At 35.3% G+C, this 16,268-nt stretch overlaps 3 protein-coding genes and 1 non-coding gene across 7 annotated transcripts; 1 reads left to right on the top strand and 3 right to left on the bottom strand.

Moving 5' to 3' along the window:
• Nucleotides 1–1,283: 1,283 nt before the first annotated feature.
• On the bottom strand, nt 1,284–5,820 carry LOC125214381 (serine carboxypeptidase-like). The gene is made up of 9 exons (XM_048115383.2): nt 5,458–5,820; nt 4,380–4,548; nt 3,958–4,077; nt 3,135–3,278; nt 2,913–3,063; nt 2,607–2,695; nt 2,006–2,264; nt 1,780–1,913; nt 1,284–1,663 (listed from the first exon to the last, which is right to left on the bottom strand). Exons 1-9 carry the CDS (start codon nt 5,769–5,771, stop codon nt 1,535–1,537), a joined length of 1,509 nt encoding a protein of 502 aa, XP_047971340.2. The 5' UTR covers nt 5,772–5,820; the 3' UTR covers nt 1,284–1,534.
• A 1,536-nt stretch (nt 5,821–7,356) lies between these two features.
• Nucleotides 7,357–10,209, bottom strand: LOC125212054 (uncharacterized). Of its 4 annotated transcripts, none has more exons than XM_048112088.2 (5): nt 10,030–10,209; nt 8,718–8,846; nt 8,327–8,414; nt 7,947–8,013; nt 7,357–7,863 (listed from the first exon to the last, which is right to left on the bottom strand). In XM_048112088.2, the coding sequence occupies exons 2-5, from the start codon at nt 8,842–8,844 to the stop codon at nt 7,810–7,812; spliced, it is 336 nt and encodes a 111-aa protein (XP_047968045.1). In that variant the 5' UTR covers nt 8,845–8,846; nt 10,030–10,209; the 3' UTR covers nt 7,357–7,809. The 4 variants fall into 4 exon arrangements, with proteins under 4 accessions (XP_047968045.1, XP_047968044.1, XP_047968043.2 ...); XM_048112087.2 differs by lacking the exon at nt 10,030–10,209 and adding an exon at nt 9,794–9,937; XM_048112086.2 differs by lacking the exon at nt 10,030–10,209 and adding an exon at nt 9,713–9,834.
• Nucleotides 10,210–11,468: 1,259 nt separating this feature from the next.
• On the top strand, nt 11,469–11,557 carry TRNAY-GUA (transfer RNA tyrosine (anticodon GUA)). Its single transcript is given in 2 exon segments — nt 11,469–11,505; nt 11,522–11,557. It is a non-coding gene; the product is annotated as a tRNA-Tyr (tRNA).
• Nucleotides 11,558–11,719: 162 nt separating this feature from the next.
• Nucleotides 11,720–13,829, bottom strand: LOC125211390 (Papain family cysteine protease). The gene is made up of 4 exons (XM_048111152.2): nt 13,296–13,829; nt 12,561–12,680; nt 12,194–12,437; nt 11,720–12,107 (listed from the first exon to the last, which is right to left on the bottom strand). Exons 1-4 carry the CDS (start codon nt 13,770–13,772, stop codon nt 11,842–11,844), a joined length of 1,107 nt encoding a protein of 368 aa, XP_047967109.2. The 5' UTR covers nt 13,773–13,829; the 3' UTR covers nt 11,720–11,841.
• Between the last annotated feature and the right edge of the window lie 2,439 nt (nt 13,830–16,268).

Here is a 16,268-nt window from a genome sequence, read left to right as displayed (position 1 = left end):
ATCATTTTGGGTCCTATAACGTGCAATATAGTCAATAAAATTGAGTTCCTACCTCAACTTGAATCCAGCACACTTTTAACTAAAAACTGACTATAGTACGAAAGAACTAAAATGGCATGTTGGTAGACTTGTGGGTAGAGGTTTTCAAAGCTTTGTTCACTCTGTCTACGATTGAAATTTGTTTCTGGTGGTTTTCAACTCAAGTGCAATATAATCATTACATTAGTTGATGAACCCACCACCCCAAGCTTCGATTATGTGCAATATAGTCATAGTTTATGGCACTCATGTCAGTATAGTGTCAGGATGTTATGCACTAAGTCCATGTGCATTGTTCGGAATATGACTATTTTCATTGACAGCCCCCACCTCCTCCAGAGTGGTTTACCAAGTAACGAATGCAAGAATAACTAGATCAGTGATAGATTAGAAATTTACCTTCTTAAAAGCCAATCATGCTGAATAAGTGCCAAGGCTCCATCACAAAATAGGTTAGACAGCCCATTTCAGCTCCATACAGTCCGTGAGTTAACTTGGCATTGTTCATCTGAAAAGAACAAAGACGGATCAAAAGAAAGCATAGAATAAAACAAAATAAAGCTATATTCGAAGATGAAGATGAGAGGTGGGATCATGCTCGTGAACCTTACACAAGATTTCCCGTAGTTAGTGGTCTACATACACCAAGTGCACTTATTTGATGATATAAGGGCAAAACAGCCCAAAGAAAAAAATAATTTGACTCTTTCGAGTTGAAATGCAGGGCCCAACGACAAGATACTATGCAGCAAACACAAAGCCACACACGCACACAACATACGAATTAATATACAGTACTTACAAGTGACTGTGTCCAACTGATCCTGGTCATCGTTTGCCCATTAAATACCACAACAAAAAACTATAGATATTTTCTGCATTCAAAACCAATTTGTAAAAAAGAAAATGAGAGTGACATCAACTCATAGAGAGCACTAATTAGTGCCAAATTCATAAGGATCATAGGTTTGTTGATGAAGCTAGGGCTCTGTGAGCATCTTTAAAATCATTAATCAAGATTTCAAGTACAATCGGGATCACATTTAAGGGTCAGTATGGCATCTTCACTGGACTAAACTTATAAAACTGAATGAAAGTAATAAAGAAAGGTATATAACTACTCATCCTAGAGAGAGAATTACTAAGAAGGAAAAACAGGTCCATGAAACACTACTTATCAGTTATCATCCAAATAGAAGTAAATGTCAAACATGTTACCATAATAAGCTAAAGATTCATATCAATGACTGAAACCCAATACTATTGATGGGGAATCTATCATTATAGTACATGAAGGCCATAAACTGCTAAGCAAAAGGGCAGTCATGCAACCACAAAACAACACAGGATAAATTTTGTAATCACAGCACATCCAATTTCAACATTTTGCCTTCACCATTACTTATCCTACATAACTGTCATGAGGCTGTAAGATGTCCATAAGTCATCTCTTGTTTACAGACATTTTATAGGTCGAGAAAGCCAAGCTTCATAATCACATCGAAGAAACCAGATTATCCTGTTCGGCAGTCAGTTGTGAGAGTGACCCCTTCATCCACCTCTTCAGCATCTCTAGTGCGGCTTTAGGCTGATCCATAGGAACCATGTGTCCAGCATCATGTACCTATATTCATAAAGGAAATTGTATGGACAAATGAAAGAGCAAAATGTAAATCAGCATAGCAGTGAATCTACATATTAAAATCTGAGAAAAATAGGGGAGGAAAGGAGGTAGAAGACCTTTAAGAAACTCAGAGGACCATAACTTGTCAACAATCCTGCATCGGAACCATCAACTTGAAAAGGGACTTCGGGGGATGATTCAAAGTCATTCTGACCACTCCACTGCATTGCATGTACCCATCTTGAATTACCTGTTCATAGAAATGATTCAACACAGTTTTGTCAATGAACTTCAATCTGGATAATGTCACTTCTCCCTGATCAGGAAACAAAGTAGTCTCACCAAGCCAGTTGCAGATCAAATCATATTCTCCAGCATACACCAGCATCTTTATTCCATCCTCAAGAAGAGCAGGGATACCAGTTTCAAGATTTCTCATCCAGTCCATGAGCATTGCCTGGTAAACAGTAGGACTGCACGAGACAAACTCTATATCTCCAACTCCAAGCGCTGTCCTCACAGGTTTTTCATTGAGGAACTTCTCCAAGTTTGAGAAGTCGTAGCATAGACTGCCTATACACTTCTTTCTGATATCATAATACTGCAGGAAGAAAGAGTGAAGCATCATCCAAAAACTTCTAGCTTGAGAAGGTAAAGACCTAATTTTTTGAAAAATTATATGCAATGCTCAAAGCCTCTGTCTGAAGAAAGGCAGAAAGCCCATGTCATTTCAAAGCTCAAAGATGCTTTGGGACATGGTAAGCATAGATCGATGAGTTTTATGAGTATCATCAATGAGTTCAATTGGTTGATTTAATCCAAGTTCATCCCAAGAATAAATTAATACGATTACAGGTAAATGTTCCTGCTGTTATTATATACTTTATGCACAGCAGTTATAAATCAGGAGATAACCCAGACATAGACGAGTTATGCTTCTTACATTCACATCGCCAGCATGTGAGATAATTGAACTGAATATTGTGTTGCAAACAAAATAGGCCGCCATGCAAGATAAAGTTCCATCAGTGCCTGAAACAAGTGAAGGAAAAATGTTTAAGCTAACCAACAACATAGCTACAGAGTGATAGAGCCACTCCAAGCATATAATAAATATTGTCCTAACTGATTTACAAATAAGGCTTAACAGCTTAAGCAATGACCACTCACAGAAGACAAACAGACCATACTCAGAAAACACAAAAATCATTGTAACATAAAATATCAAAAACAGGAGGATGTATGGTACCACAGAGCTTGATCGCTGCTTCACATAGTGGAAGCACTTTGTTGATACGATCATGCTCAGATTGCGTAAGTATTCCCATATCAAGAGCATAATCAGCATATGCAGCATACTGGATTCCTGGATCCGTTAGACCATTTCCCATTGCAAATCCCTGTTTAGCTTAGATCAGATAAGATATTCAACACAGCCACATAAACAATAAAATTAACAATTCAGTAATACCTTCAGATTCACATGAATTCCTTCCCCTTCTTTGTTTCCACGGTGGACGCGACCAGCAAAAGCAGGAATATAATGTCCAGCATATGACTCTCCAGTAATGAAAAAATCATTATTTGCTAGTTCAGGATGCTCCGTAAAGAATGCCTACAGCAGAACTTAAGAGTGAGAATTCTATTCAATATTTAAGTTTTATTTTAGTCTCTCATCTAATGCAATTCCACATTAATCGTAAAAAGTGGAAACCTGTGTATAGTTATGCACTGTACAAAAGCTTCATAAAGCGTCGCAACACATTATTTCTTCCATTACTCATCAGTAAGTGATATTCAAATATTTGCTTTTGGTTCACACTACCAGAACTTAAATCGCAGAGAGCTTCAAGAATAATTATCATTATACACCTCATTTACATTTTAAGTTATTGAGAGTTGCTATGGACGAACAATCATTTTCTTTGAGATGAAACATATCAAAATCAATGCCAGTATTTACTCCTCCACAATCCACATGCATCATCATCAGGCACAACTAGGGAATCTTTTGAGGGTTAACTTCATAATGAAACAACACTCTAAAAACCTGAATTGCCACATTCTTTGTCAATGAGTGACAGCAGAAAGCTCTTGGTACTAGGCATTTAATGGCACTATTATTTGAATTCTCCTTTGTCAGACAAAAATCTTTCCACTTGCATGACTAATATCAAAATTACTAAGATAGATGTAGATACATTCAAATTCTTTCTGAGAAATAGGAAGCATAACAAAGATCAGATGCTCTTGTATGAGAGGGTGCAAGAGGGAAACAAAGTAACAAAACTAACCTGTATAAAGTCATATAGGTCATCGCTGACATCATGTTCATTATGGCGAATGTCACGTTTATCAGAACTATAGCTAAATCCAGTTCCAATAGGTTGGTCAACAAATATAATATTCGAAACCTGCAAATTCATCAAAGAACTTTATATATCACAAACAAGTGTTCTGAAGCTAGATATTTAAAAGTGTGAATAGATCCTCGACATATTAGGAACAATGTAAACCAAATTCAGCAGTTCAAACATGGCACCAAAAAGTTTAGAACACAATACATTAACAATTAGCATAATTCCCCTTTCAAGGAAAAAAACAATTAGCTTAATTCAGATAATATATCTGCATAAGAATTGTAGACATAAGGATTTTATCAAATTAGGTAGGTAATAGTATATTTTTAATCACCAGAATTAACCAAGTATAATACCTGGTCCCACCCATACTCATTTCTCACAAGAGTTAGATTATCAGCAATAGTGAAGGGGCCATTTTCGTAGAAAAGAGCCATCTCACTGCTACAACCTGGCCCACCAGTCAACCAGATGACAACAGGATCTGTGGTGCTATTACGAGACTCAAAGAAGAAGTAAAACATCCTGCAACCATAATGCCAATAGCGCCACAGTTAGAGCATTGGGTATAGTGAGAATATCAGAGGCTGCAGAAAATCAAAACATTTCCATAGGAAAATTTACAAACATTATGTTTGAAATTATAAAATTTAAGGAACATGCTCTTGAATATAGTTAATCAGACAATTGAAAAATAGAATCCCCACTTGACATTGCTCATGAGGTCAACAAAGTTAATCCCAAGACATATGATCACCTGTATTCTAATTATCAGCTAGGTCATGGCAACAGAAAATGTTAAATGTCCAAATTAAGATTCAGGACATAGTAACCTTGCATAAAATATCAAGGCTATGCAAGGCCAGCGCATACAAACCAACTAAACAGATCCAAATATCCACATTTAGCGTCATTAGACAGAAATGCAAACAAACATATCCAGTGAGTGTAAAAATATGATACAAAGTGTTCTCGGTAAATAAGTAGCATCAAATACATTCCTAGAAAGTATATGTACAATGTACGAGTAGAACAGTGACTGCACAGAGAAAGCAGCTCTACCTCAATTAACTGCTGGTAAATGCGAATTAATTAAACACATGTATTGAAATGGTCATCGCAACAATGTACAATGATACAATCACGAAACGTAGCAAAATATCAGTCATGGTGCCTTAACTCGATCAATGTGAGCAAACCACGTTTTCCTCACTCGCGAGTCGCGATATAGCACACAATAAAAATATCTATCACACGCGATTAATCGATATAACATGGCGGATAATCGAGGAAAATTTGTCAACCAACCGTCATATTTCTATAAATTGGCTGCTTATGCAAGTCAGTTACTGATTACGAATTAATAAACGTCAACAAAAAAAAGTTCGACAGCAAGGAACTTGTAACTTAAATTCAATTTCTGAATAAGCTAACCTGGCGGCATGAGAATGCTCAATCTTATAGTAACCGGCATGGTGACCTAGTTCCTCAGCTGCGTTGGGATCCACCGAATTCGGAAACCTAAATCGCCTCTCCACCAGCCTCGCAGCGTCGGGAGAAGCAACCTCATCGTCGATGATGTTGATCGGATGGTTCGGGAACAAATTGAGGTCGTGAATCAGCCGCTCAACCGAAATCATTGACAGCTTCGGCGGCGGACGGAGCAGCCCGACGACGGAGGCGATCGGCGAGAAGAGGACGAGGACGACGACGACGATAGAGAGGAAGCTTTGAGAAGACGAAATCATTTTTTCGTGAGCTTGCGGTTCCTATTTGCTAGACTGAACTCATGCGTTTTTCGTTGCTTTGTTTGATATTTATACTACCAGAATATGTAATCTCCAGTTTCAAGGCGTTGATCTTAGATCGTGGGGTATGATGGGTCCGGCAAAGTGGAAGATCGAAGGGCTATAATCGTGCTCATGCTCTTTGCGATTTATGTGGTCCCACAATTTAGCATTAATATTTAATACTTAGAGGTGCAATGAAAATGATGATATAATTATAAAATAATTCAAATATTCTGTATATATAATAAATGGGGCTAACAAATTAGCAATTTCAAACTAAAACTAAATTTTAGCCATTAGATTAGAAGATCTAGTGGTTGAAATGATGTTACACGTATTATATTTTAATTAAAAAAATTAATAAATAAAATTAGAGGGTATTAATGTCAATTTACTCTCATTAAAATCATCTTAAAACTTTAAATTTTACGTAACTCTCTCGATTTAAATTACCTTTTCGCAAAAAATATATCAAATTAAAAATAATTTTATAAGGATTTCAACGAGATCTCAATTGCATATGTTCCGACGACGTTCGGATGATGAAGTTTGATATTTTTTATTTTATTTTTTGTAAATGTTGATAACCAGATTTTTATCAACAAATACATCAAAAAATCTCAATAAACCATGTAAAAATCTCAATAAATATGTGTTGATATTTTCTTGTACTAGTGTTGATATTCTTATGTTAATACATTATGTTGATATAAAAAAACATTCACGAAAATTATCATATGATAACATAATGACGATATTACCTCTTTGTTGATATTTTGTCTACTATTTATTGAAATTCGAAGATTTAATACATCCACTCATTTTAAAATCTAAAAATAGAGATTTGGTCTTAATTTTAGATTATGATGCTATAAGCATTAGAATATGATAGATAACTATAATAAATATATTTAAGTGATATGGTTTTGAACCTATTTGAACTGTATTAATGCGACTTCAATGAGAGAAAAAATGGTCATATGTCGTAATTTGTGTTAAACGTACTATGAGATATACTAACGAGTGTACTAAGTGGTATGTTATATTGTTAATTATTTAAATTGCTAACTCTACTAACTCATCAATGTTGTGTATTAAAAATATCAATACGGTGATATTAAAATGTCAACACATTATATTGAATTTCAACAAAATTATGTGTTGACATTTTAATGTCATCGTGTTGACATTTTTAATACACTGCGTTGATGAGTTAGCAAGTTTGCAACTTAAGAAAGTTAGCAATTGATCACCACCCAGTGTACTGGGGTGTGTTATATTGCTAACTATTTAAATTGCTAACTCTATTAACTCATCAATATTGTGTATTAAAAATATCAAAACATATAAAAGTATTAAAAATTTAACATATAAAAGTAGTGTAGAAATTTGAAGTCTTACTGCAGTATTGATTCGTGTCAAATTATTAAAAAGGCATAATTGTAATATTTCATGATCAAAGAAAAAACATCCCTGCTGATTTAAAACATCGTGAATATGAAAAAGTATTATTCTATATATATAGGGGGAGAAAGAACGATAATTGCATATAAGTTCAAAATTCAAAAATAGTAGTATTAGGCATTACACACCAACATCTGCAACATTTCATGTGTTCATACAAATCTAGTTGCTAGCTCTTCTACATTTTGAGAAGAAACTAAACTAACAACTAAGATTGAATTATCTATATATCAAACTCTTACTACACTCTAACAACAACTAAAATTGGAAAAAATAAGCCATGCTCAATCTTCTCACCTAAGCTATGCAACACATGGTACTTAATCGACAACTCGAGATGTAGCACTTTATCCCCCACAGAGTGATTATTGTTGTAGAACAATATATAAGCAGCAGAGCTTATCGACAACGCAATGCATCATTAAGAAGCATAATCAAGCTAAAAGTATGTTCATCACTATTTAACAACAACATCTGATGTGGTAGCAGAAGCTGATGAATTATCGGTGTGAAGCCTCTTCGATAAGATAATCTAATCAAAAAGCCCCTCATCATGCCAGGTATCAACCAAAAAATCTACCATCTCCTGCAAAATTGTAAATGCATCTATATTTATCAACTTGTACTAGAGAGGAGTTCAAATATGGTGTAGCGTAGAGTTTAACTTACAGGTAAAGGAATTGGCTTAGGGAAAGGGTCATTGGTCGAGAGCAAGTCTTCATACGTCGTTGACCAGCTGCAACAGATCTCACGATGAAGAATCAATGCACCATCATAGAATTACTAGAAACCAAATGTAATGCAAAAATCAACTTAACAATGAAAACTAATAGTCCTGAATAACTGATAGGACAGCAATTGAGAATCCAAATTTTATCGGTGATCATCCAGAACAAGATGAAGTCTCTGTCTCTGGATTATATTACCCCAGGTAGCCATAACTGGTTCAACTTCATCTTCAGGCATATAAATTAAAGTATTAAAACGATCAAAATATAACTACTACATTGGATTTTCATGGAGCAGAGAAGAGAAGGAGATCTCAATACCTTATAATTGGATCATTTTGCATTCCACGAGGCCCCTGAGATATATCTCCAGTCCATTTCCTTCTGCTCTCTTCCCATTCAATCGAAGCTGGATTAACATATTTAGGCACAGAAAAACCAAATAAAGTTTATATGCATCGGTTAGTGATACAATAACAAGGACCATTGCGATAAATGGAAGATTCTCTTTTGACCTGACACATTGGTGTAATCATTATTCATTATTTACGAAGAACTAGATATGTGGGGTGCAGATATTGGACCAACAAAAGTACAAGTATGAAATATTGTCGCTCCATTTCCAAAATACGAAGCAATGAAGATGGAGATACCAATAAATAGATACATTTCTCTATTATGTATGCAGATAAAAGAGTGAAGAAAGGCTTACCATGATTAACGAATCGAGAAGTGTCTGGGCTGTTATCTGCTGCCTTTTTCTGTTCATTACGAGACGTTGAAGGTTGCAAACATCTGTTTTCATTGCAATGGGAAGCTCTACCATTAACTTCTGTCATGTCTGGAATAAAGGACCATCAGTTGTTAATGCGTACAGTTTATCTTAAGCGAATTGTATGTTTCAAATGTTTTTCGATGTTGAGTTAAATCAGAATAGGTTTCACAAACACACTCCAATCAAGATGTAAAAAAATTCCTTCTAGTACTAATCATTAGATGCAATATAATTGGAAGGAGAAGATGAATATCAATTCAATTGATACATCCCAAATTTGTTTCACATCAGAAAAGCCACTGTTCAAGCTACCCCATTCGGATCAATCTGATAACGAAGTGAAATGTGGAGGCTATTTGCTTAAATCAGTTCTCACACAGAAAGAACTGAAAATCTAGAGAACTAAGGATTAGCCTAGATAATTACACTTTGACCTTTATAGCAATGGTGCTGCTCAATTTAAAAAGTTATATTCAATTTCATATGTTTGATCACAAATTGCAACTTATCAAATTACCCAAATCAAAAGCATGACTTATTAACCTTTAGAGGGCTTTTACTATTCAAGATTAGCCTAGTAGCTACTCTATTGTTTACTATGATGAGATTGGAACTTTGGGATATCCTAAGAGGCCCCTTGATAATTCCTACAATTTGAGTAACTCACTTGATTCTTATCCAATTGAAAGAGCTACAATTGGAGAAATCGCAGTGATGAAGACAAAAAACACTCAGTCATGTATAATAGTAGTAAACTCCACCCTGAGAGGCTTTGAATAATACATATAAGAACCAACAAAGAAGATATTGAAATGCGAACAACTCATCAAATGTCCACTAAAAAAGGCCAACAAACAAGAAAACTAACTTATACTCCTAAATAGCATTCAAATATGCTCTGTTTCGACTTTGAGATACAGGAAACATAAAACCTTGAAGGAGAGGGCAAATGGTCAAAATTTCTTTCATATGTACAAACTCCCAAATTCCAAAATAAATTTCAGTTACAAAACCTTGATGATAAACATGCAGCAGCATGGCAAATCATAGCAACATGAAAAATTCTAACTCAAAACAAAAAAAACCCATCACTGTTTCAACGTCCTTAACGAAACCACATTCATGTATATTTGACAATTCAAAAAGGAAAAACAAAGACAGCCAACCAGAAGTTGAAAGAAAAAACAAAACAGTAAAAGGAAGGAAACGGAAAAGACGCATAAAAACAAGGAAAGGTAGAAATACGCACCTTTAGTGGAAGGCAAGTAGAAATGGGATAGAAAGGAAGGAATTTGAGAGGGGGGGAATGGCGTATATATAGGCAGAAAAGGGAAGCATTATGTGGGCTCAAGAATATGCAGCGTCGTTTTCTTTGTTTGGTGGCATCCTGTAAACAGTTTCTCCAGTTTCCTGATTCTATTATTCTCCCTATCTATCTTTCTCTATCCATCTCTCTCATCGCCGATGTGGATTTGGTGCCATTCTAGAATAGCACTTGCATGTTTAACACGATTACCAGCGACTGCCCTTTGGCTGCCCCGGAGATTTGCATTACAGGTTTGTACCTTGAGGGCATTACGGTCATTATGTTGGCGCTGAAGATTCTTGTACCTTGTAGATAGTACCAGTGTACCACGAGGAGCACGCCGCACCGGCCTTGGATAAAATGGAGTAGTACAAGTATTAAAGGAAAGGTAAATTTGATAAATCATGGAATAATAGCCATTAAAATAACGACGACTATGTTGCGTAAACTTTAAAATTGAAATACTAAATAATGAAATTTCAATTTTTTTTTATTGTCTCATTCATTCACAATTTTTGATCAAATTGATTTGTACATGGATGAGATAATTGAGAAAATTAAAACTTCGTGATTTAATAATATTCTAATTTCAAAGTTCATAAACAGACTAGAATTTTACCGAACTTTATATTTTAACTGACTATTAACCCATAAATTATACTCCTACTACCTTCGTCCACCTCTAATAATGTGCGTAATGGACTAAACGAGTTATGATACAAAATTAATAAAATTAGAGAAATATATTAAAAAATGCGAGAGATTGGATCCTCTTTATATGAGAGAGGAAACTTACTAAAAATAGAACAATACTGGTTATTACATCAAATCGACGAAGAGAAATAAGACACTTTAAAGGTGAAGTGTTAAAAATATGGAGTGAAGGAACATCTAAAATCCAATCTAGAATGACCATGAAATAACTAATAAGTATATAGTTCAATCCTCATACTCCATATCTCACCTACTCTCTAGAAGAAAAAGGAAAAAAACTCGTAACTTCATAATTTTATAACTCAAATAATTACAATAAATTGTTCTATAAGCTCGCAAGAAATTAGGTTGATCCTATACATGATTCTTGGGTTTATACATGTTGTTTATAATTAGTACTATAAAATTCAACAATGAAATGGATAAAATAATATTCTATTGCTAAATTTGCTACTATTATAAAGTATGGTTTCTAATATTGTAGTACTAGTAAGTAGTAATTACAACGTGTCCAACAGCAGATATTCATAATTCCAAAGCAGCTTGTAAATGTATTTGCAAAATTTTGAATCATGTTGTAGAAGAAAATTTAGTGAATATTCAATGAAAGTAGTCAACTTCAGAGGCGTTATTTGTTATTATAGTTTTAGTTAGCCTAAATTTTACAACCGACCTTAGCTCAGTTGGTAGAGCGGAGGACTGTAGTGTTATAATAATAGCTATCCTTAGGTCGCTGGTTCGAATCCGGCAGGTCGGAATTTTTTAATTTTGAATTTTTCAGTCTCGAAATTGAATTCTCCATTTGTTGCGTTGTGGGCTTCCTCTGTTAATTATAGCTAAATCATTTCGATCAAGTCCAGTTGAAATACATTTCAGACACATAAGTATAAATGAACTTAATGAAGGTCCACAAACCATATCAAATAACAAAATCCTTATATTAAAATCAATATATGGTCACCACAAGTTTGAGAATTTTGAGCAACTATAAGCTTTAAATTACATTATGCCACACAAACTGACTGTAATAATATTACCTAACTAGGAGGTCATAACGGCTGAAACCATTGTGTTCATCCCACACATACCGTGACCGCGGCATAGCTTGTAGTACCCATGCTCTCCCCACCGCTTCCCCCACGAGTTCTTGATGATCCAGTACGGTTGGTACCCGAATCGCAAGATGGAGTAGCCTTTCGACCCGTACCCCACCAGAAGCACACCATGATTGATCCATTTCTTGCCACAAATAAGCGGGCACGACACACCACCAATGTATGTTTGCATGAAAACCGCATTCAGCCCCACTGCATCCCCACATTTCAACTGTAAGAACTAATAAACTCCATATAGTATTTTTCTATACGTTACATCTCCAAATCAACGAAGATACCTGCGAGGGGGCCGTGATGGACCATGTAGGCAGCGATCTGATTCTCATTCATCGGAATTGTGGTGAAATTTGCAACTTTCACAGCTACACTGTTGGGTTGGAATTTGCATTCCCCGCGTTTCCCAGTATAAGGGTACGAAGTCTCTTCCTCTATGCCTCCGGCCTCAATCAAGTACTTGTAGGCATTCGTCATTAAGCCACCCGAGCATCCATTATCACAAGCTTTCTTTTCCTTGGCATCACACTTACACACGAAATGACATACATATATAATCAGCTAAAATGTAAGTACTAGTACTACTATCTAAAATGGAGTTCAAATATCAATCATAAGTGATGATTCCATTTCATTGAGACATATATCTACCGCATGATCGCAGTCAACCAGCTGTTGCTCGCTAAGATTTAAAAGCTTCCCAGTTGCAATGAAATTTGCTCCTTCGATGGCTCCAGTTGTGCTAAATGCCCAACAAGAACCACAACTGCCCTGTATTTGTGAAATTTAATGAGTATTATCTAAATATTAGAAACAATAATTTCTTTTTATAAGACATATCAAACTTTGTATTACTATCTATTGATCCGTGTCCAAAAGAAAAACTTCAATCAACTTGGGATAGAGGGAGTAATACCTTCTAATTAATCCCAGACAAGGTCAAGGAGTACTTCAAATTAATGATAAGGTTCATTAACTTAGTAGGAATCAGGAGAAGAGAAGTACATAGTTAGTACTCCCTCCATTCCACAATAATAGAATCATTTTGCCATTTTGGTACGTTCTATAGTAATAGAGTTATTTCCCTTTTTAATATAAGTAAAAACATTTTTATACACCTACTTTACTCTCTTACTTTTTTCTCTATTCATCGCTCTACCTTTTTCATTTTCCACTTTATTCTCCATTTACTTAACCCACCCAACACAAATTTTCTTAATCTTCATGTCGAAAAGTTTCGCCTCCATTACTATGGAACGGAGGGAGTATAAAACAAAGTGCTAGTTTGCATTTCTGATTAAATAAAGGTCATTGAGCACAAAAACTAAAATAATAAATTCCGACTAAAAAATTGGAGAAGAAATCAAGGAAAAAAGAAAGAATGACCTGCATCTTAACATCAGTAACAGCCCCTTTCTCCCTCCAATCAAAGCTCTCCGGCAAGTCCTCCGCCTCCATCTCCTCCGCAGCCACTCCATTCTCCGATGGCTGCGCGGAGCCGCCTCTCACCCCCATGTACATGCCCTCGAATTCCTCCGGCGAGAGATCAGAAAACTGCGTGACGCCGTGCTTGGCGGTGGGGTCCAGAACCTGGTGCTCCGCCGCCCTCACCAAGTTCTCGGCGAAGACGCCGAGGCGGTGGAGGTACTCGGCGCGAGTGGAGTACTCCTTCCCGTGCTCCTGGATGAAGCTCTTGAACTGGTGCTCCGCCGCCGTGCCGAGGAGGTGGTGGTTGCGGCGGTTCCCGGTGACCTGGAGGATCTTGGGGTCGAAATCGGGGTCGGCGTGGAGGCTGAGTGCGCAGGTTAAGAGTGTGGCTACGGCTGCGAGACACGCTGCGTACGTTAGACCTCCTCCTTTCATTTATTTTCCTGTGTTTCGGATTATAGGTTCTTTGTTTGGCTGGTTTGCTCTGCAAATACTGCTGTGCATGATATAAGGATAGCGGTGGACTTTTCTTAATTACTTTATTCGATTTTACCCCTTTATTTTCCGATATTTTCATTTTTCGCACTTAGAAGTTAGATAGTCATATAGTAGTATTACAGCGATCCTAAAAAATGATCTTAGTAGTTAGGAGTTAGGACTATATGAATTAGTTAAAAATTGCTAAAATAAAATAAAGTTAGAGAATAAAAGTGGCTATGACTATCTTTAATGGAAAATGAGATTTATTACAAAATTGATTAAAATAAATAGAGACTAATAAAAAAAAGATTAATATGATTATTTTTTATTGATGGAGACAGTAGTAAATAATCAATTGAATCGCATACATACATAATGCGTGATCTATTCTATTTTACATTTATAGTGAAGTGAAATTTGAATCTAAAAGGCTAACATATTAAATTATAACAGTGAAGAAGGTTAATGTCATTATTGATATTAAAAGGCATTTATATATGAATAATAAAGCGTGAACGAATGATAAAAGTGAATAACAATTTTGGTGGACTGAGACATTACTATTGCACCGTTTGATAAATAACCTAAAATAAGATCGAATTTAGTAAAGATTTTCATTCTCATAAATTGATCCGGCTCCAACCACACTTTGAATTATTAAGTGGAATATAATAATATAATGTAAATAAAAGGGTATGTGGGCAAATAGTGGAAGTTAAATTGCTCCACTAGTCAGCTCCCATGCACAACTATTCGTTGGTAGCGTGACACGTGTGTGTGGCTTTCTACACGTGGTGCAAATTCATGACGACTTTCAAGAAGGGATGCTGATGTAATATATAGAAAAAATGAGTCAATAGAAAATTTAAAATATGGTTTAAAATTTTAACAATTCTGAGCGAAGAGTGATTTTGGAAGCCGGGCCCATAGTAGAAATTGGGGTACGCTGGCGGCCCCTTTGAACCCAATATGGTTGGCCCAGCCTGCTCCAACTCCTTCGACTCGAATAAACGAAACAAAAATATTTCGCTATAAGAGTGTAAATTTTGGTTAATTATTTGTAAGCGGTACATAAATAAGCTGATAAACGGTAGTAGTTCAAAGTTGTACACCTAAACAAGGTGGAACAGAATTCTAAAAAAGTTACTTCCTTAAAAACAAAAAATAGTCTCATTTTTTAACGGCACGCCATTAAATAAGAAATTTAATAAAGTAAGTGAGATGTGGAAAAAAAGTAGTTAAAGTATATGTAAAAGATAAGAAAAAGTAGATAAAATATGAGAGAGACCTTCTATTTATAAAAATGAAACTATATTTTATGGATATTCAAAAATGACAAAATGTGACTATTTTTTATGGACGAAGACAATATTTTATTATACTATTTTATGAAAATAAAATGGTCAAACCAAAGAAGACGAGGAGAAGTTCACCGAGAAATAAGGCTCATCGCAAGTCCTTCCAACCAACCCAACCCCCCCTCCCCCCCCAAAAAAAGAAAAGAAAAAAACACCACACAAAAACTCTAATATTTTTATTTCATTGAAGCAAACATAATATTACGTTGTTATTGTATATAATGTAATAGACTCTTGATCACCCAGCGTTCAAACTTCGCAAAGGTATTGTAATTTATGTTCAACCTTTAGTTTATGGAGTAGTTGAAGACTTGAAGTTAGCGTTAAAACTTTTTGTACAAATGATAAATTGATTTTTACTTTTATTTTTAGGGTTATCAAAATAGCGTGAAGAATTTTTTTTGCAAATGTATTGTTATTTATTTGTATAGGGATGAAAGATGAGTCATAGCTAAATTAACTCATTCCCCTTTATTGTGTGTTATTTGAGGAATCGATTGCTAACTATGCTTGTCATAAACCCGACATATTATTGCCTTTTGTTTTCATTGTTATGGAAAAGCCTCCCAAATTAGCTAATTGAAACAAAAAAAATTAATTTATCTTTCTTGTTATTCAATTGGTCAACTGTCTTCTTCCCCAATCACTTAAACTCATATTTGAACTGCATTGATGTTGGCTTATCAAAACACCAACTATAGGTGACTAAATTAGTGGAACTGATAATTATGTGGTTGAATTTCAATCGGTGGAAAATTTAGAAACTAATTTCCGGCCGGATTTCACTTTGTGGAAAATAATTTCCGGTCGAATTTCAGTGGGTGGAAAATGTTATGATTCCAATTTTCAACCGTATACAAATTAATATGAAAATTGTTGCAAGATTTGTTATCAATTATCATGCTCTGGCATTAAAAATATTACACAACATGGGATGCTATCTTTTTTTCTTCTTCCTTCTAATTAGTAGTGGGAACATAATGGTTGAAATGTACTACTTGTATTATTGCTTACTCAATCGGACTATACATAAGAGTACTCTGTGCATAGTCTATATTTTGACTAAATATCTGTGCAATTTTCTTATGTGAAA

The sequence above is a fragment of the Salvia hispanica genome, chromosome 3, assembly GCF_029641045.1.
Source record: "Salvia hispanica isolate PSC_SH4W2 chromosome 3, Shi_PSC_v1, whole genome shotgun sequence".
NCBI lineage: Eukaryota > Viridiplantae > Streptophyta > Magnoliopsida > Lamiales > Lamiaceae > Salvia > Salvia hispanica.
This window is presented reverse-complemented; position numbering and strand designations above follow the sequence as displayed.

Bases quoted from the DNA above. Each gene is read 5' to 3' on its own strand.
- LOC125214381 (XM_048115383.2), bottom strand. From the start codon at position 5,771: ATGATTTCGTCTTCTCAAAGCTTCCTCTCTATCGTCGTCGTCGTCCTC. The intron at 4,078-4,379 runs GTATTATACTTG...ATGAATTTGCAG, and splicing joins ATGAGTATGGGTGGGACCAG to GTTTCGAATATTATATTTGT. The intron at 3,279-3,957 runs GTTAGTTTTGTT...GTTCTGCTGTAG, and splicing joins ACCTATATGACTTTATACAG to GCATTCTTTACGGAGCATCC.
- LOC125212054 (XM_048112086.2), bottom strand. From the start codon at position 9,818: ATGCTGCTGCATGTTTATCATCAAGGTTTTGTAACTGAAATTTATTTT. The intron at 8,415-8,717 runs GTAAGCCTTTCT...ATGTTAATCCAG, and splicing joins TTCTCGATTCGTTAATCATG to CTTCGATTGAATGGGAAGAG. The intron at 8,014-8,326 runs GTATTGAGATCT...GATCTGTTGCAG, and splicing joins CAAAATGATCCAATTATAAG to CTGGTCAACGACGTATGAAG.
- LOC125211390 (XM_048111152.2), bottom strand. From the start codon at position 13,772: ATGAAAGGAGGAGGTCTAACGTACGCAGCGTGTCTCGCAGCCGTAGCC. The intron at 12,438-12,560 runs GTAGATATATGT...TTCGTGTGTAAG, and splicing joins TGGTTGACTGCGATCATGCG to TGTGATGCCAAGGAAAAGAA. The intron at 12,108-12,193 runs GTATCTTCGTTG...GTGGGGATGCAG, and splicing joins CCATCACGGCCCCCTCGCAG to TGGGGCTGAATGCGGTTTTC.